The sequence below is a fragment of the Salminus brasiliensis genome, chromosome 2 (genome assembly GCF_030463535.1).
Source record: "Salminus brasiliensis chromosome 2, fSalBra1.hap2, whole genome shotgun sequence".
NCBI lineage: Eukaryota > Metazoa > Chordata > Actinopteri > Characiformes > Bryconidae > Salminus > Salminus brasiliensis.
Genome location: NC_132879.1, coordinates 10,221,396 through 10,242,010, shown reverse-complemented (window position 1 = coordinate 10,242,010; position 20,615 = coordinate 10,221,396). Strand labels below are relative to the sequence as shown.

At 42.7% G+C, this 20,615-nt stretch overlaps 1 protein-coding gene across 1 annotated transcript in view; it reads left to right on the top strand.

Annotated features, from left to right (window-relative positions):
* The window catches only part of ctnna1 (catenin (cadherin-associated protein), alpha 1), a 151,331-nt gene that overhangs the window by 98,000 nt on the left and 32,716 nt on the right, over positions 1-20,615 (top strand). The window contains exons 13-15 of the mRNA XM_072674303.1: positions 1,256-1,407; positions 8,707-8,817; positions 13,087-13,268. Of these exons, the coding sequence (XP_072530404.1) occupies positions 1,256-1,407; positions 8,707-8,817; positions 13,087-13,268 (445 nt within the window). The remainder of the gene's footprint in view (positions 1-1,255; positions 1,408-8,706; positions 8,818-13,086; positions 13,269-20,615) is intronic.

Below are 20,615 nucleotides of genomic sequence, written 5' to 3'. Positions count from 1 at the left end.
AGGCCAAAATTGTCCACTTTTTACTCCTCACGTCTCTTACTTCCCCTGTCTCACTTTGTCTGTCTCTTCGTTCTCCCTATCCCAGCCAGTCAGTACAGTACTAAATTGTGAATGAGGCTGAATGTTAATGTAATAGTGTGTATAACTCCATTGGGAGGGCCTCTTACCTTGTGCATGGGGAGCTATGAAAGAATCGATTGGCCCCTGCCTCCCAAAATGGTTAGGCAAACTGCTATAGATCACACCAAATCGAGCACCTCATTTCACAAAATTAGGGAACGGGTTGTCTCAAATCACCTCACACAAGTACTTTTCCCCAGTGAATGTGTGGCGCTCTCTCCCCCTCTCCATTTTTCACTCTCTCTTCCTCTCAATCATATGTAAGGGAAGTGCAATAGATGAGTAAAAACGGCAGGAACCCCGTTCAGCCATAAAAGCTTTTTGTAATCACCTCCCAGAATCCAATTCATTATTAAACAGGCAATCTGTTTGTTCATTTTGCTCCTCAAACTCGAAAAGAACCAAAATGAGTGTTCCCTATGGTGACCTGACTTGCTGATACTAGCCTCTACAGTGGATTTCTCCAACACAGCCAGTGGTGGAAGCCCTGGGTCCTGCCTTCTGACCTCAGCAGAAGCAGGGGATGAAGAGTAAAGTGGGGAAATTGCTTCTCTTGCAGATTAAACCATAAGCAGTCCTTTGGTTACATTTTTATCTCCTCATAGCTTTTCTGGATGGTTCTCCATTGAAGCAGGCAGCTTTGAGTATATGTAATATAAGTCTGAGTGAGTTTGTGTGTGTGTGTGTGCGTTGCCACCTGTCTCTTAACTGATTAATTTAACAGACAGCTTTAAGAGTACTTTCATCTGCTATTCTTGGCTCTAAGAGGTAGCTGATTAAAAGTTTGCCCCAAGTGCTCATTAAACTCCAGCAGCCGACCAGCCCTTAGTGAATCGCGGGGTTGGGTTAGTACTGTCGCGTTGTAGCCAATTCAGAAAGCGTGAATAAAAATCGCATTCATTCAAATTCTGCTGTAGGTTTCTATGGAGTTTCTTTTTTTTTTCTTTTTTTTTCTTTTTTTTTTATATTTTTTAATTGAATGCAAGTTTCTGAATCAGACTAATTATAGGTGTTGAATCGGATGGATTGAAATGAAGTTAATCCAAAGCCCTTTGATTTAGGAGTGTTGGTGCCTTCGTTACTTAGTTTCTGTGAAGTAATTTGGAATGCGTTTCTGTGAATTGTTTGTGTGCAGTGATGCCACGTTTCACGGAGCAAGTGGAGGCAGCAGTGGAGGCTCTAAGCGCCAACCCCTCCCTGCCAGTGGATGAGAACGAGTTCATCGATGCCTCGCGTCTGGTGTACGACGGCGTGAGAGACATCAGGAAGGCTGTACTCATGATCCGGGTGAGCAGATGCTTCATCATTAGCTAGACTCTTTCTTTCTTTTGCACTTTTTATTTTAATACGGTGGATTTAATGTTACACTTGACAACAACAGTCTCTCTATAAATCAACTAAAGGAGCATCTAAAATGTGTATATTGCTAGAAGTTAAGGAAGACTTGTAGTACAATTGGCATAGCATCCAAAAAGGGCTACAAAGGGTTCTTCGGGCGACTTTATGGAAGAACCACTTATGTTTCTATAGAGAACCATTTTTTTGTGATGGTGCGGAGAGTATGAAGAACCTTTAAATTGGTAAAGAACTTTTAGGTTGACTTCTTTAAACCTGTAAAATAAAAAAATATAACTTTACAAAATATGTATCACTCAGAGAACCCTTTGTAGCAGCATATTATTAATATTATTATGGTTTAAGAGTAATTAATTGGCCTGCTATTTTACTTTTTGTAACCATTTTGACTCATTTGTGTAAGGAATTCTTCTAACTACACCAACATCTCGACACATGGGTCCTGCTAATATTCTTTGCTGGTATCCGATCTGTACTGACTGCTCCGTTTCAGAACATCCTGGCATTCTCCTGCTAGAAGAGACTGTGTGCTCCACTTCAAAAATCACATCACATCCCAACAGCTAACTGCAGGCTGTCTACCAGCTCTTCTTCCAGAATCATAAATGTCGGACCTGCAGACCAAACACTCAGCACAGAGAAGTTACAGTAGTTGCAGTTACAGTTGCAGTAAATGACTGTGTACAAAATCACTTGCTTTAGACACAGGGAAAATCCGTACAGAATTTACGTTTAGAAAATACGTCCAGAAGACGACGACAACGGATTGTTAAAGTTGACATCAAAACTGCACATAAGATCTTTACCATGGAGCCTTCAATACGCTGCTTTCATTGTTAAAATGAAAGCTAAACCAATGAAGTGGTAAAACAAAAGGATGTTGCTTTTTCCACATTTCCTTAAACTGGCGACTTATTCTTAGTCAAATCAGAAAGTGTAGTCTGTTTTAACAAAGCAGAATTTCTCATTTTAGCCAGTAAACTTCCTCACAGTATCTGCATATCCTGCAGGAATAGAACTGACTGACGTTGGCGTGGCCCTGCCACTGTGCAGTTCACTCCCCTGTTTTAATCTCGGAAAGTTGGTGTTTAGCCGATTAGTTGGATCAGGTTAATTGGCGCAGGGAAAACACGGACCTGTGTAGCTCCAGACCCACTGCTTTAAACCTAAGGTATATCCAATATGGGACCTATTCATTTCCTCAGCTCTAACGCATTTGCTTGGTTAGCTCAATTAGGGCGATGGGATGAATCTGCTACATTAAGCAGGAAAAGTCCTGTTCTGCCTAATGCTGCATTGTGTAAGTGCTCCAAAGAGGAGCTTGTGCTCGTAGCCGTATTAGTCGTAAGTAATGGTGAATTTGTTTCGGGCAAGTGACAATCTAATTGAACAGATTGTCTTCACGTGTTCTTATCAAAGTAGCTATAGTTTTGAGGGTTAAAGGCCTTTTGCCTGCGCAGAGGCCGTAAGACGAGCAGATGGCCGCTTCCATTCAAGAGCGCTTCCAGTCGGGCGTTCGCTAATGCTTCAACAATGAGCACTCAGCATTCCCATCCCATCATTAAGGGAAACGGCTTGACCCTGGACCACCTCTCACCACGGCTGGGAGCTGCTAGGTTAAAGCCTGTTAATTGAGGCAAATTTCATCTTTCATAGTTTCCGCAGTAATGAGCTGTCAAGTAATTGTAAAGATAATGCCGCACCCTTTGGAGCAGTTGGTTCGTGGAAAAAAAAAATTGGAGTGATTTTTATTTATTTATGTATTTCGTTTATTTTTGTTAATGGACCCAGTTGAAATGTAGAGCGCTGCGTGTCTCGGGTGACAAAGCACAATGAGGTGGTGATTAAGAGAAATTTTGGAGCCGTGGCCGTTGTTTCTTCTTCTCCCACCCCCCGCTGATGATAAGGACTCTCAAACACCCCCTCCGAGGATCATTAGAGCTCTCTTTCCATGTTCCATTTACCCCACTTTGTTTACATTTGCACTTTGTTTGAAAGCCCCAGTCAAGCTGATCCATTCAGTCGCTCTCAGCATGGAAACCCCACATCGATGCTGGTTTGTTCATGGCTAAATTACACAGCCAAATAGTACCAGGGCTCTCATTAATAACAGGAGGTTTGGATTTGATAAGCACCAAATTAGATGGGGAAACAATTATGCTGTATTTGCATTATAATAAGTAATTGATTTTAAGAATGGGAGTTTTAATTGGCACCTTTTTTTTCATAACTAAATAGAGAGCAGGGAAGAGTGCCATAGTGCTGTATTCGATTTCTTCCCTAACCTGCTCCACTGTTATTCAGATTGATTAAGCAGTTAAGGTGAGGCCCTGAAGCAGCCTGATTCCACCTTCCTGCCTGCTGAGGGAGGACTTTGGCTGCAGCTGCAAGTGTTTCTGCTTTTATTAGAGGACTATGCCGTCTCTACAATAAGTTTCATTTGCAGAATGATGTTTATTAATGAGTTTATTCCTCAAAGTTCAGGCATATTGTTGCTGAAATGTATATTTTATTACTATGCGTTTCAGCAAACTGATGGCACAGTCCCAAGATGTTGCAACCTGCAGGGCAGCAGAGCTTTATCTCACCAGTTTAGTGTGTTCTTGTAGCTTTTAAGCTTTTAAAAGGTTACAGTCGGGTTAGTTGACACATTATCCAACTTGTTTTTTTGTTTTTTTTTCTTTGCATTAACCTTCTCAAGCCCAGTGTTTCAGTTTAGAGGCCTTGTCCTTATCCTCTTTAAAGGACATTTCTGCAAGCCTACGTCGTTGTATGAAAGTCTGTGCTGCCTTTATTCTTGAAAAAAAAAAAAATCACACACGCTTAAACAAGTAACTGCCAAGGCTTTCTTTGATCAGATTTTCAGCAACAGGTTACTATGGCAAGACACCACTGAACTACCTTGGGTTGTTAGCTTGCTGTTTTCAACCCATTCTGCAATGAAGCTGAGCTGGGCTTGTTTGTAGCTTTGGCTGACTGAGCTAAAACAAGCTAGTAGAGTACATTGCACATTTCAGCCATTCTAGACCTCTCCTGCTAGTGCTGTAAAAGGTCGGGCTGTAGTTAAGTAGCCTTTAGCCATCTGGTGTGGTTTGCTGCCCACTGTTATAGTAACCATAGAGTACTATAGTATAGTAGTCTTTTTGTTTTTGGAAGCTACATGGAAATAGTATAGTTGTCATCTCCACTATAACAATGTCTCTGGGACATGACGCTTCTTACCTGACCCCCTTAACCTATAACAAAGCCCCACAAAGTGAAAATCTGGCTATGCCAGAGGTGTGTACACTTTTTGAACCCAATTAACCTTGTCTGTGCAACACTTATTATTGACTTACTTAATCAGAGTAACCATGAAAGGCAAACACTGTTGAGTGTATCTAATTCATGTTTGCTTGTTTCTGATAAACAAGTCTTTGACTTTGTTAGATCTTGTTATTTAAATATCAAATAAATGAGAACAGCGCTGGGAGACAACTAATGAACCAATCAAAGGCTTCTAAAAGTCAGTGCAAAGATAGAAAAACAAAAACTCGCTGCCCTCTAGTTTGCCTTTGGGTCCACTCAGGCCCTTCTCATCTCCGTGAGCGGACCTTGTCCACCTATCTCCCTCGAGCGGACAGGCCTTTAGTAGCGGTCCATCAGCCGGATTAACAGCCCCATCAGAGCAGCTACTCCGGCAGCCATTTCCAGCCCCGCCACGCTGCAGCTCCTCAATCCGAACAGACAAGTGGTGTGGCTTAGGCTGCTGGAGATGGACAGAGTCTTTAACCTCTGTAAGTGGAGCCCGGCCCGTCTCCCGGTGTTTGACAGGCGCTGCGTCCGGCCGCCGCCGGGGATGTCTCTGGCACTAACGGTCCTGCCGAGGCACAGCGCCTCAACAGCCGGAGAGAGGCTCTCCCAGCCCGGGGATAGCCTGAGCCCACCTCACCATCCCCCGCAAAACGCCTCCAGCACACGCTGCTCATTCAGATGACAGTCCGCTCCTGGCCCAGTTTGTTGATGTGATGCATTTGTGCAGAATGGAGATGAAGAACACTTAATGTTCCTTGAAAAATAATATACCTTTGTTTTATTTTGGATTTTACAAATTAAGTGATTTTTAAATAATAATGCAAATTTTCTCAGTAAAAGTTAGAGGGGAAAAAAAAGATATACATAATAACATGCATAATAACAATGAGTTATTATGGCTTTGATAATTATTAGCAATTTTGATTGTAATGTATTTGGTTGCATTGCGCTTTTTTATTTTTGCCCTTAGTTATTTTTACCGTCATTAGGGTTGTTACATGACTATGTTGTACTCTACAGTGGCAGTACTGCAATGTTACCTGCATAAGTGATGCATAAGGGCATGAGTGATGTTTTAATTGCAAAAATTAAAACATTACTTATGTCTAGCTTGTTGGTTGGTCTGGCAAAAAACCACCACCATTTTCAATAGAACCAAATAAAATTTTGCCAGTGTTTGATTTGCCATATGATTTACAGTATACATTATATAGAATGTATCCATTGTGGTTAAATTGATGGAAGTAGTAATGTGTGTGTGTGTGTGTGTGTGTGTGTGTGTGTGTGTGTGTGTGTATATATTTATTTATTTATTTATGTTTAATTTGGTGGTTATACGGTCATGTAAAAAAATCTTGAGCTCCATTTATTTACATTTGATATTTGTTTGCATTCTGAACATGAGTTTAACACTGTTTGTGGTGACTGCTTGTGTAGTCAGCTGTGTGGGCTGAAAGTTGCAAGTGGTTGGAAATCCCCTGAACTAAATACTTACAATTAAACACACACATCTACTATTTCACAGAGATGCACCCACGATCAGTGATCAAAATCTAGGATTATCTCATTCAAGAAAATTGGTAAAAGGGGGCTGTGCATACATGCATAAATGTATAAATAATTCATATTAAATATCGATCAAACATAATAATCTGACAAACAGTACATAACTACATATTTCTTTAGTATGTTGTGGCCATCATGTTCTATAGCTCTCCCTTTCTCCCCAAGTTGAGGCTCCTACACTGAGAATCAGAGTTAGGCGTTGCAGTTTGGGGGATTATTGAACACTGTGTTAAAAATGCTAAAAAAAGGTGTACTTGAGGCCCAATTATAATGACCCATGATTCCAAGTTTTGGACATAGGTGTAGTGAGTGTTCAGTGATTCCTTTCGTCCCACACATAACAGAACAGGAGGTCATTTTTAAAGGACCCGAGGAGCCGCTCGCGCTGCTTTATCAGCTCCACTGATAACCTCGCTTCTTCCCCAGCCCCTCTCCAGAGATAGCAAATGTATTCATGAGAACACGTGCGGCTACCTCGTTCTGCAGTGGATTGTCATTGATACCCGGCGCACCATCATCATACTGCCCTCCCCGAGTGGCCACTGTGGTGCCGCACGCTTTATCTCTCCTCAGACCGGCCTGCTGGTTTCTATTCTCAGCATGGCTGAGTCTCGAGCCTGTCAGAATCTGCTCCTAAATGGCTGCTATAGACAGTTGAATAAGCATGACTCGCAGCACCGACGGGATAATACATCCTTATCTGCCCGTATCTCTCCTCTCCCGTATCAAGTTGAAATATATTTTCTTGTCAGTCAGTCAGGGATTTTTCTACCCCCTCCCCCTCGACCCCCCGCCTCTCCTTCCCTCTTCTTTCTCCCCCATTTCCTCGTGCAGAGCGAGTCGAGGCTACCTCTGGTTGCGAGTGCATACTAATAGGGGAGTGGAGTTATGAGCTGCATACTTGGCATTCAGTGCAGGAGTCGGAGAGAGGGAGGGAGGGAGAGAGGGGGGCGAGTGAGGCTGGGTGAAGGGATAAGGTGGCCGCCTCACTTCACAACAGCCCCGATCATTTCTTTCCTTCTCTCTCTCTCGATCTCGCCCACTCTCCCTTTCTCTCCTCTTACGCTCTTGTGCGGTCTCTCTCTTGCAGCAGCATCTCGTGCAGTCTTGCTTTCCTGTCTCACTTTCTCGCCTCATTTTTTTTTTTTGTCCTGTCTCTCTTGAAGCCTGTCTCGCTCCCTTTCTCTCCCCACTCTCTTGTCCTGTCTCGCTCCCTTTCTCTCCCCACTCTCTTGTCCTGTCTCGCTCCCTTTCTCTCCCCACTCTCTTGTCCTGTCTCGCTCCCTTTCTCTCCCCACTCTCTTGTCCTGTCTCGCTCCCTTTCTCTCCCCACTCTCTTGTCCTGTCTCGCTCCCTTTCTCTCCCCACTCTCTTGTCCTGTCTCGCTCCCTTTCTCTCCCCACTCTCTTGTCCTGTCTCGCTCCCTTTCTCTCCCCACTCTCTTGTCCTGTCTCGCTCCCTTTCTCTCCCCACTCTCTTGTCCTGTCTCGCTCCCTTTCTCTCCCCACTCTCTTGTCCTGTCTCGCTCCCTTTCTCTCCCCACTCTCTTGTCCTGTCTCGCTCCCTTTCTCTCCCCACTCTCTCGTCCTGTCTCGTCTCCCTTTCTCTCCCCACTCTCTTGTCCTGTCTCGCTCCCTCGTCTCCCTTTCTCTCCCCACTCTCTTGTCCTGTCTCGCTCCCTCGTCTCCCTTTCTCTCCCCACTCTCTCGTCCTGTCGCGCTCCCTCGTCTCCCTTTCTCTCCCCACTCTCTTGTCCTGTCTCGCTCTCACTGCCTCCCTTTTTCTTTTATGGTCTCTCGCTGTTTTTTTTCACTGTCTTTTGTCTCTTCTTTCTCATGCTCTCACTCTCCTTTCTCTCAGCATCCCTCATATTCTCATTTCTCTTGGCTCTCTCTCTCCCCTCTCTTTCTCTCTCTCTCTCTGACCAGCGACAGATGGGAGCATCATTGAAACGTTTTATTCCCAGTATGGCCTCTCACACTGGCTCATACTTCCCATACTCCCTGCTTAAAATGCATAGGCAGCACATTATGTTTGATTTACAAATTCATTTGGAGTTTACAGTTGCCCAACCCTGAGCACCGGTGGAGTGTGTGTGTGTGTGTGTGTGTGTGTGTGTGTGTGTGTGTGTGTGTGTGTGTGTGTGTGTGTGTGTGGAGGGTGTGTGTGGAGGGTGTGTGTGTGTGTGTGTGTGTGTGTGTGTGGAGGGTGTGTGTGTGTGTGTGACATATATCTCCTCCAGCCGGCGAGACCTGAGCCTTCCTCATAGATCATAAGAAGCCAGAGTTGTTTAATGTGCTTTAGACGCTTTTCTAACGTGTCTCTCTTGCCTGTACGCCCCCTCACCCCCAACCCCGCTTCCATCTTCAGACTCCAGAGGAACTGGATGACTCCGACTTCGAGACTGAGGACTTCGACTCTCGCAGCAGGACCAGCGTGCAGACAGAGGATGACCAACTCATCGCTGGACAGAGCGCCCGGGTGAGACAGAGAACTCCATGAGTGTAACACAGCTAAACTGTGACACACACACACACCAGTGTAGTCTATCATATGCAAAAGCACCACTTCTAAGGTTGTCCCTTAAAATTGAACAAGACTAATTAATAAAAATGCCTCGACTAATTAACCTGTCCATGCTTTGCCCCTTAAAGGTGTCATAGCAATGTTTGTGAGGTTGGACAAGCCCTGTAGAATACTGGCTTTAGCTCTTCACGTTTAGCCTTACCTCTCCAGGTTGCTCAGAGGGTGGATCTATGTTAGTCTTGTGGTTGGTCAGGGTTTATAGCTTTGGTAATATGTAAAATTGTCAGAACTGAATCTACGGTCTCCTTTTTGACGTTTCTTACATTTGGACTGTGTGCCATTGACTTGTATTGTAAGTTGAGGTGGTTGTTTTCATCTGTAAAATTACTATTTTGGAGATGCCAGGTTTTGTACTGACATTGCCAACTCTCTGTGTGTGTATATATATTTAAGCCTTGTCTACATGATCTAGCCAGTGATTATTTATGACAGAGCATAACTCCCTAGTATGTGTCATTATGCAAATTTGTTAGATTTCCATTTGTGCCTGAGTTTAGTCATGCAGGATAAATGTGGCCCAAGTCATGGTTTTATTTGTCAGAATCCCCATGGGTCAAATGCTACAGATCTTATATAAGCAGCACAGAAACGGATTGTTTTCCATCCCAGCTGTTTGGAATCATCACTTTCTTTGTCATTCTGACAGAAGGAAATGGACAAACCTGCTTATTCTTCAGTGTTTAATGAGACAATTAATCAGCAGCAGTTCACAAACCCTCACAGCTAGTAGGTATTAAACACCTGGTCAGAGGACCGGACTAGTTTTAATAGATGTGGAGCAGAGCACTGGGATTCTGTAATTATTTATTGTCTGCCTCTATAACGCTTTGTGTGTGTCTCTCTGTCTCTGTCTCTGTCTCTGTCTCTCTCTCTGTCTCTGTCTCTGTCTCTGTCTCTGTCTCTGTCTCTCTCTCTGTCTCTCTCTCTCTCTCTGTCTCTGTCTCTGATGCTGTAAAAACTGTCTCTGTCTCTCTCTCTGATGCTGTAAAAACTGTCTCTCTCTCTCTGTGTCTCTATCTCTGTCTCTCTCTCTGATGCTGTAAAAACTGTCTCTGTCTCTCTCTCTGATGCTGTAAAAACTGTCTCTGTGTCTCTATCTGTCTGTCTCTCTGTCTCTGATGCTGTAAAAACTCTCTCTCTCTCTCTCTCTCTCTCTCTGTCTCTATCTCTGTCTGTCTCTCTGTCTCTGATGCTGTAAAATCTGTCTCTGTCTCTCTCTGATGCTGTAAAAACTGTCTCTGTCTCTCTCTTTCTCTCTCTCTCTCTCTCTCTCTGCTCTCCACACAGTCTGCTCTGTTGCCTTGGTAATGCTTATGAAAATGGCTCATGACACGAATAGAGCGTAGGGACGTATTTTTGATTGTTACTTATATATGTGTTTATTCTGCTCCACAACCTTGTGTGATTCTGTTTTTTGGTGGTTTCGTCTCTCCTGCTTTACAACGAGGTCTTGAAGACCCTGCTCGTACTTGGGGATCTTATTAGAGCAGATTCTCTTTCCTTTGAACACTTTTCACCCGCTAATGCTAACTTGCATAGCGCAGATAAGGGATGGGGGGAGGGGGTGCGAGTGGAGTCAAATTGCGCTTTGCTCCTCTTCAGTTGGTTTAGTGCATTTCTATTTGCTCAAATCAATCACCTGTAGTCCTGACCTGGAACGCTTGATCCCTGCCTCCTCAGTGCCAGCAGTATAGTCAGTAGTCTGTAAAAGCATGTTTCACCAAGGCTGCAGGTACAGCCTCATTAAGTAGGCAGATAGAAACACTGAGGGGGTGGGTTATTAGAAACACTCTCCTGGTTCCTGCACTCACTGCCAGATCTCACATACAGGTACCATAATAGGTGCTGTTTGAAGGTGTACAATTACTGACTGTGGTGTGATCTGTGGCTGCACAGTGTCTCCTTTCTTTATTGGAAAGGTATCTCATAGGACCTCTGCTATTCATGGGTCATTCCCAGTGCAGTAGTAGTACAGACAATGGTACTGCCTCAACTAAGGGCTACAGTCAGGTATTGTACAGTTAAAAATAATGGTGCTTACTTCTGGTTTTGTAAAGAACCATGTTTGTTACAGAGGTGTTTGTGAAATACCTTTTGACGCTCAATTGGATCTTCAAAATGTTGGATCTTGCAGTTGATATGTTGGATGCAGGAGAAGACCTGAGACATTCACCGGTTCCAGATGGTCATGCTTTGATCCAGTGATTGGGACCTCTCCAAAATAGCAAGACTTGTGGGATAGCTCCTTGTCTGGAGTGCTGAATATCTACTGACACTGGCCTGAAGTTCATCAAACCACAAATCTGAGACAGGGTGTCTGATGCATGAGGGCAGAGAAGGCTTTGCCGTCTGGGTGGACCAGTAGTCGGAGTGGCAGCGCTGACCCCGGTCCACCATCGAATCCTTACAAAGGACAGGCAAGCTTCTGGGCTGGTCCTGGAGCAATGGGAGAAGGTTGTCTGGTTCAATGATGAGTCATGTTGCCACAGAGCACCTTCAGAAAAGAGTGAGCTGTTATTGATTGCATGTGGAGGACCAACAATATATTGTGCTGGTTGTCACAATGCATATTTTGACACATTGGTGTGTGTGTGTGTGTGTGTTTATACACAGTGCATTTATCAGTTTTGCAATCGTTGGTTGTTGCTTTGACTCAGAAAACGACTGTGAAATTCTGTGCTGGGTCTCCAAGAAGGTCATTTCACAAGCCTTTCATTTGTGTCCAGCATCTCTTTTGTTGTTTTAGTGACTCCTAATTTAGCCTGTGAGGACATTCCAGTGGGGAACTCATTTATTTAGCTAACGCCAGCAGCCACGTGTTAGTGCTCCGCCACTCAAGAGAAATGTTTTGTGGCTGTGAACGAAGTCGATATTAAGAGCTGGAGTCAGACGGCAGTGGAAAAGGGCCCGGCTGTCCAGCCCTCATATTCATGGCTCTGCTTTATTTAAAAAGTGATGAACACATTTCCACGGCTTATTATTCGGCTGCAAATAAATGCCCCCTCCTATTGATCTCTGCAGTGCCTGCGGCGGAGGAAAATAAAAGATGTGAGCGTTTGCTGAAGACATCAGCCCTACCTCTGCGTTTGTGTGTGAGGGAGGGCTGTTCTGGATCATAGACTGTGCTGCGGAGCTCTATCAAAGGGGTTGTGATCCTTTAGCGATGTTTAGAAACGTAAACCGCTTTCATAGCCCAGACATATCTCTCCCAAAATGGAACAGCTCTTCTTCGAACAGGCTGTGCATTGGTGTTAGGAGAGCGTGTAAAGGGAGATATGGAGAGAAATTAAGTCTGAATCAATTTACTGGCCAAGTATATGTACTATAAACTTTTCTGAGTGAATGATGGATAATACAGATAGTAAAAAATACAATAAGCCAGAATGGGAATCCCAAACCTTAAAGCACCAATAGTGTTGCACTCCTGTTAAAACTATGATTTTATTTTATTTTTATTTATTTATTTTTTTGGTCAAGAAGAGCAGAGGTAGGTTTTAGGCGTCTAGTCACTTTTATTAAGAAGTATTAATCTCAGCGATGCTGTAAAAACTCCAGGTCACATTAGAACAGATGCAGGTAAACACAGACACGGTTAAAAGTAACAAGAATTTCTAATTCTAAAGAAAGTAGATGAGATCTTGAGCTAGTCTGAAGGACAAAGCCTGGTTGCTGATTTTCTTCTAGACACCCGCAGCTAACACATGAATGCGTTCATGTGCTCTCCTAATTTAACATCACTAAGCACTGATTGATTTATTTATGTATTTATACATTTTGGTCAAATATTTCCCCCTTTCTTCCAATTTGGTTCTGCCAATTAACTCACTCCTTCATAGTCACCCCAGCACTAGCCAATTCTCCCAACGCTCCCAAGACTTCTGAGCGTTAAGCACTGATTTACCAAGCCAGGTGTTGGATGATGGCTATAAATAATACAACTCCCATAAGGAGAGCTTTGGAGAGGTTTTAATGAACACAGTGATGTAAAATTTCTGCTTTGTGTGTATTTAGGCTGTATGTAGTTATCTATTTATTCTTAGTCTTTTACTGGGCAGTATTTATATATACAAATGACATACACAATATTTACCAACCTATACCTTAATTACATAATACCTCATGTTCAGACATTGTTGAAGAATAAATGTGTTTTTGTGACCGTAGGCCATCATGGCTCAACTGCCCCAGGAGCAGAAGGCCAAGATTGCAGAACAGGTGGCCAGTTTCCAGGAAGAGAAGAGCAAACTGGACGCTGAGGTGTCCAAGTGGGACGACAGTGGCAATGACATCATCGTGCTGGCCAAGCAGATGTGCATGATCATGATGGAAATGACAGACTTCACCAGGTCAGTACGCCAACACACAGATGCTCCAAGACTGGAGACGTTGACGGAGACGCCTGCCCACACCCACACCCACACCCACACCCACACCCACACACACACACACACACACACACACCTGCTTCGATAATTCAGCTTGTACTCTCCAAATAGCTCTTTCACCTCTATCACCATCCACACGATCTACATGTGTTCTGGCTTGGTGGATTTGTGTCTGACCTTGAGTCAGACCTTCTCAACCAAACCTGTATGATCCATTTTAAATCTGCCCTTTTTACAGAGCAGAAATGAGTCTACTGAATGTTCATCTTAAACCCATGTATAGTGCCATATTTAAAGTTCTCGAGTTTCAGACCATAGTGGCGGTGCATTAGACCGATGAGCCCGACACGTTTGCCTTTAGAGGTGAATCTGAGTGAAGTTACTACACTGGGAAAATGTATAATCTTTAATTACTGCCACCATGAAATATTAAATATTTACTAGATGTAAGACGATTTTGTTTGCCAAGCTATTGTTTGCAGAGAGATCCATGTCCTCCTCCAGCTCTGTCTGGAGTGTCTTCCACTCCTCTGTGCTTCCAGCAGGCTCTGTGGGTTTGTAGTGGCATTGTTCCTCCTACAGTAGAGATGAGGGTTGGGAATGACAGGAGTGTGCTGTGAAGGCAGCAGGCAGCTCCTGTTAGCAGTAAGATTTGAAATGCTGGAGTTGGTCGTGAATGCAGTGATTAGTCTTAAATGTAGGAGTTTTGGAGGGGCGGGGGGTTTAAGGTCACTCAGTTTCCGTTTTTACTCTGAATCAGAGCTGGGCTTCTCACTGGAGAGTCCCTGCCATCTGCTCTCCTAAAGGAGTCTCTCTCTCTCTCTACATCTACCCTACACTCTCAAATGATCTCTTTACCTTTCACTCCTTCACACATGCTCTCCTTATGTTTCTCTACCCCTCTCGCTCTAACCTCCACTCTCTCGCATGCTTTCGTGAAGCCTCAAGTGTCTCCCTGTTGCCACTACTCTACCCTTGCTCGGTCTTTCAGTCTTCTTGCACTTGAACTTACCTCCCTGTACCCTTCTTGCTTTGTGTCTTTACCATTCTCTCCTTTGCTAGCTCGCAGCCTTTGTCTCTGCCTCTTTCAACATATTTTTTTGTTTGCTTTGACATGAACATACTAATTCATTTACATACAAGATCCATATTGAACAGCGTAAATGTCAATTAAATATGACCTGTAGAAATACACCCTTTCCATCTACCTTGAGAGCTGTCTTTTCCCTTTTTCATTTTCTTGCTCATTCCCTCCTCCCCCTCTCTAGACCTTTCTGATTACCTTTATAGCTCTCACTCTCCCTCTCCACATATCTCCATCTCTAGACCTTTCTGATTATCTTTATAGCTCTCTCTCTCTCTCTCTCTATATATATATATGTATATATATATATATATATATATATATATATATATATATATATATATATATATATATATATATATATATATATGTGTGTGTTTGTGTTTGTGTTTGTGTGTGTGTGTGTGTGTGTGTGTGTGTGTGTGTATATATATGTGTCTCCAGCTCTAGACCTTTGATTACCTTTATAGATCTCACTCTCTGTCTGTCTCTCTCTCTCTACATATCTCCATCTCTAAACCTTTCTGATTACCTTTATACCTCTCTCACACTCTACATACAACGGCTTGCAAAAGTATTTCACCTTTTGTCACATTACATCCACAAACTTAAATGTATTTATTGAGATTTTAAGTGGTAGACCAACACAAAGTACCACATAAATGTGAAGTGGAACAAAAATGATACATGGTTTTCAAAAATGTACTAAAATAAAATCTGAAAACTGTGACGTATAAAAGTATTTAGACCCCTTTACTCTGATACCCCTGAATAAAATTCCAGTGCAGTCAATTGCCTTCATATACCACTTAATTAGTTAATAGAGTCCAGCTGTGTGTAGTTTAGTCTCAGGATAAATACCTGTTCTGTAAAGGCCTCAGTGGTTTGTTAGAGAACACTAGTGAACAAACAGCATCATGAAGACCAAGAAACTCTCCAGACAGGTCAGAGATAAAGTTGTGGAGAACTTTGAAGCAGGGTTAGGTTATAAAAACATATCCCAAGCTTTGAGCATCCCAATGAGCACTGTTTAATCAGTCATCCAAAAAAAGTATTCTACAACTGCAAACCTACCAAGACATGGCCGTGCACCCAAAATGACAGATCGAGCAAGGAAAGCTCTGGTCAGAGAAGCAACCAAGAGACCTATGGTCACTCTGGAGGCGCTGCAGAAATCCACAGCTCAGGTCATCCACTCTACAAATCTTGCCTTTATTGACGTGTGGCAGAAAGAAACCTATTGTTGAAAGACATAAGAGGTGCCACAAGCCACTTGGTGACACAGCAAACATGTGGAAAGAAGGTGCTATGGTCAGATGAGATCAAAGTTTTTAACTTTTTGGCCTAAATGCAAAGCTCTACTTGTGGTGGAAAAGTAACACTGCTCATCACCCTCCACGCACCATCCCCACTGTGAAACATGGTGGTGGTAGCGTCATGCTGTGGGGATTCTATTCTTCAGCAGGTACAGGGAAGCTGGTCAGAGTTGATGGGAACATGGATGGAGCTAAATACAGGGCAATCCTGAAAGAAAACCTGTTGCAGGCTTTAAAAAGACTTGAGACTGGGAGGGAGATTCACCTTCCAGCAAGACAATGACCTTAAACATACAGCCAGAGCTACAGTGGAATGGTTTAGATCAGTTCATATTCATGTTAGAATGGCCCAGTCAAAGTCCTGACCTAAATCCCATTGAGCATCTGTGGCAAGACATGAAATTTGTTGTTCACAGATGCTCTCCATCCAACCTGGCTGAGCTTGAGCTATTTTGCAAAGAACAAAAGGCAACACTGTCTCTAGATGCGCAAAGCTGGTAGAGACATACCCCAAAAGACTTGCAGCTGTAATTGCAGCCAAAGGTGGCTCTACAGAGTGTTGATGTATATACTTTTTTCACTTCAGATTTGTTTTTTTTATTTAAAATTTTGAAAAGCAGGTATCATTTTTGTTCCACTTCACAATCATGTTTTACTTTGTGTTGTGCCATCACTTAATCTCAATAAAATACATTCAAGTTTGTGGTTGTAAGGTGACAATGTATGAGTACTTTTGCAAGCTACTGAATCCATCTCTAGACTTTTCTGATTAGCCATCTTATTTCTGCCTTGATGCATTTTCCTCTTACATCTCTAGGCCTTTCTGATTGCCATTTACCTCTCTCTCTCTCATGGGAGTATGCGTCACTCGTTCAGGTGTCCCTGCCCACCCGTCCCCATCCTCTGGCCAGTCGTGTGCTGTTCAGAATGCTGATGCAGCCAATGACCTGCAGATTGTGTGTTTGATCCGTTTCCCCTGAAGGTCCAGGCGGGGAGGTAATTGCGAGGCAGCTTTTCCCTCCTCAGGCCACTGCGCTGCACGGCAACCACGCATGCTAATCGCACACAGACCATACGCCACCCGACGGCCAACCCCTCCACTGTAAAGCAGCTGCGCGGGTGTGATGATTCAGATTCATATCAGCTCAGTCTCTCAGTGTTGGTGGAGCGGCAGCACGCGGTGTTATTAAATAGGTCGCGCCACAGACAGTCCTGTCGTTTCAGTCAGAGGTTAAAAGGAGTCGTTAACCCCCCCCCCCCCCCCCGCCCCCACCCCACCCCCTTACCTATCTGGCTTCCTCAGAGAACACAAGGGCACAGATCAGTACACATCTGTTTGCACGCAGATGTTGGGATATTGACATGTAACATGGCAGCTCCCAGGCAGAAGACTCCGCATATGCATGCGACAGCAGGACAGCGAGACAGCTACACAGACAAACTGAAGGTAGCCACCTGTGCAAGTGTGCAGAGCAAGGTCATAGCCAGTTAATTCAGCTCACGGACAAACTGATGCCCTTTCCTGACCTTGAGTGGGCAGACCCTTGTGTGAAGGTTAATGCAGTGGAGGTAAATTGATTTCAGGCACCTTTTTATACCTTGTTAATTTATAGGGGAGGCACTGTTTACCATAAAACCAGTGTCTACATTAAGGGACTCTTAGCTGTAGCGTTAGTCACGTTTGCTACCCATAAGGCTGCTTTACATGGTTCTTTGAGCGATTTCAAGTGGTATATCCTCTTAAATATGATCTGTGATCGTTTTGAGATGATTATATAAATATTAGTTTTATGTTTTTCATCTACTAAGTTCTCTAATTTCTTCAATTAAGCATAAATATCTGCCAATGGAATATAAATGTTGGTAATCTTAATGTTTTTACAACAGGATAAAAATGGGATCAGATTTAGACTAGATTTAAGAGGGTTTTACTTGCAAAGATATATATATTTTTTTTTGTTTGCAGTGCAACTCTCAAAGAACCGTTTAAACCTACATGCTTAAGAGTGTACCAAGCCATTAATTCTTTAAAAATGTGGACACATTGAATCTCACTTGGAGTATCCTAGCAGTGTTTACATGTTTATTTGCAGGTTGTGATGCTGTATTATATTTCAGTCTTACTGGGAAGCAGATTTGTGTTTTAAGAAATTGTTACTGTGTAAACATTTATGCTCTTAACCCTTAGAGCAGATTAAGATTGCATTTTATACATTACATGTTAAGAGCTCATACACATGTGGAATAACACCTTTTAAAGGTGGGAATGAAATACAACCCAACACAAAGGCTATTTAAATAATGAAATTAAATATGAACATAAATATTGGGCTCTGGCAATAACAATGAATAAAGATTTGACGTGCCAATAGATTTTATGAGGGAAATTTGTAAAAGCTAATTTTCCTTTCAAGTAAGAACATACATACGTGCCATATCAGATTTTTATTGTAGGTTATTCACAGGCATTCAGAGACTAATCCAGATTTGTGTCAGTTCAGGGAAGGTGGTGTTGTCTGGTGCCTTCAGAGAACTCCACTTCCAGAAGAACTCAAACTCTCCCCAAAATACAGCGCAGCAGCAGCTCACGTTATTATTCGGCCAACCCATAGACCCATTGGATGTCTGTCCTCCGTAGGTACCAAACAGTGGGTTGAAAAAGTTTGCTTTTGTAAACCACTGTTCTCAACCAAGATATGCAGCTAATGTTTCGTTTTTGTAGGACTAAACATTAGAACATTGTAGAACTTTAAAATGTTCACAGTATGAAAGTAAGAGCTAAAGACATACTTGGATTCAAAAAATAATCACACCTGAAATTTAAGGCTGTTTCAATTTATTTCATAAGCACCCATGTCTCCTGAAGTCTGTAAAGCTGGGCTGGTGTGCTCCAGTCCTGACGAGTCAGATTTCTGAGTAGTTTGGTGATTTTGTTCCTTCTCAAACACCAAATTCATCTGATCAATACAAACATTTAAATTGATGAACCTGTACATCAAATGAAGATTCTTCAGACATTTGAAGAGCACTTTTGAGAGTGTGGTTCTTTTATGGCCCAGGTCTTCAAATCTAGACCTTAAACCCAGTTTCTAGTCCTGGATTTTGTTGTTGCTGAAGATTAAGAGAACAGTTAATGCAGTTGATTGTTATCCTTGGTAGGTGTGACGCAGGCCTGGAAACTGGAGTCAAGGTCCAAATTTCATAAGCATCCTTATTTTTGAGAGTGTAGATCCGGGGAATCGGCAGACTGCTGCACTCTGGGCCTCAGTTGGCCACCCTCTTTATTCAGTCTCGCAACAGTGGCTACAAAGAATAGTAAAGCTAAAATTAACACTGATATTTTGCCCAATTTGTTGATTGGTTTGAAGCTCCTCTAGTGGTGTATCCTCATAGCGTCAGTAAGCGTGAGACCTATCCTGGCTTTGATTTATGGTGATTACACAGTGATCTGTCATTGTTGATATAGTACTGACATTATCGTGCAGCTCTGCTACAGAGGCGACGTTTGCCACTGCCCCCACAATCACCGCCACCACCAACACACTCCTCCCGTCCTGTCCCAGCTCATGAATAATCCATGTGGCGCCGGAATATGTATCACACATTTTGGAGCCACCTGTCTGTGCCTGAGTGGTCCAGTGCTTGAGTTACCCCACACACACACACACACACACACTCATACACACACTTTTCTCTTTCTCTCACACCACACACACAAACCACCCCCATCTGGAGCGGGCAGCAGTGGCTAATTCATGGGCGCAGTGACAGTGGCACACTCAGCTATGTAAATCTGATAAACGAGTTGGAGCTGGAGTTAGTGTTGCTCTGCAGTCACCTTGTAATGACCATGCTTCTGCCCTCACCCTGTGTGTTGGAGATAGATAGAGAGAGGGAGAGCCTGCCACATTACTTCACCACTAATAATAGTGCTTGGGTAACAGTCACCACCAGCGGAGACTGACATTATTGGGGTGTGAATATTCGGTTTTAGCTAAATATGGCAGTTTAAGCATATGTTTAAAAGTGAGGAAAATCCATCTTTCTGCGACAGGAACCACTTATTCATAAAGAGTTTGACGATCCAAATTAAGAAACTAACCTAAAAAAAAAATAAAAAATAGAAATTCAGTTACTCTTGGACCAAAGCCTTCACCAAAGCATCTCCAAAATGGTATCTTTTTAAAGGAGATGGGGGGAATAAAATAGTCTATTCAGTGATGGTCTATGTTTACATAAATAAAGAATTTCCAACTGCCAGATTCAATTATGGGTAAATGGGAAATCTGTATTAGAAGCTTTTTGATTGCAGCATAGTACAGGGTAGCCAGTCAGATCGAAGCTTATTTACATATGACTATTTTAAAGGTGTAATAACAAGCAGGCTGTTTGTATCTAAGTGATGAAGAGAAGTTATAAAATCTAAAAATGTATTAGGACCATATTTTCATGCTTCTCAACCTAACAATGGTCATTTTTAGCAGTTTTTGCTATTAGAAATCTGTAGTTATAAAACAATGATTATTTTTTTTTATCTTTTAATGAATAAACTAGTAGAAATTTTCTAAAATAAACAAATTTTGAGATACAAGGTTTTGCATGACATTTGTGTAATAGAGCAGCAGCTTTGTTTTTGATTCAAAACCAAACAAAAATGCTGAGGGAAAACTTTTTTTTTCCCCAGTTTAAGCCAAAGTATAATGTAATTTCAGCATTGGTTTATAGTGTAAAGTTGTTAAATTCAATGTATTTGAATTGAACAACTTGAAAATAATTACGGAAATGTGCAAAAAGTCCTGAAACACTTTCATATGACCATTGTCTAAGTTTCTGCAGATCTCTTATTTCTGATAGGTTGTCTTATTGGGGTCTGGTCTGAAACACTCCCTTCAGCATTGAACACACTGA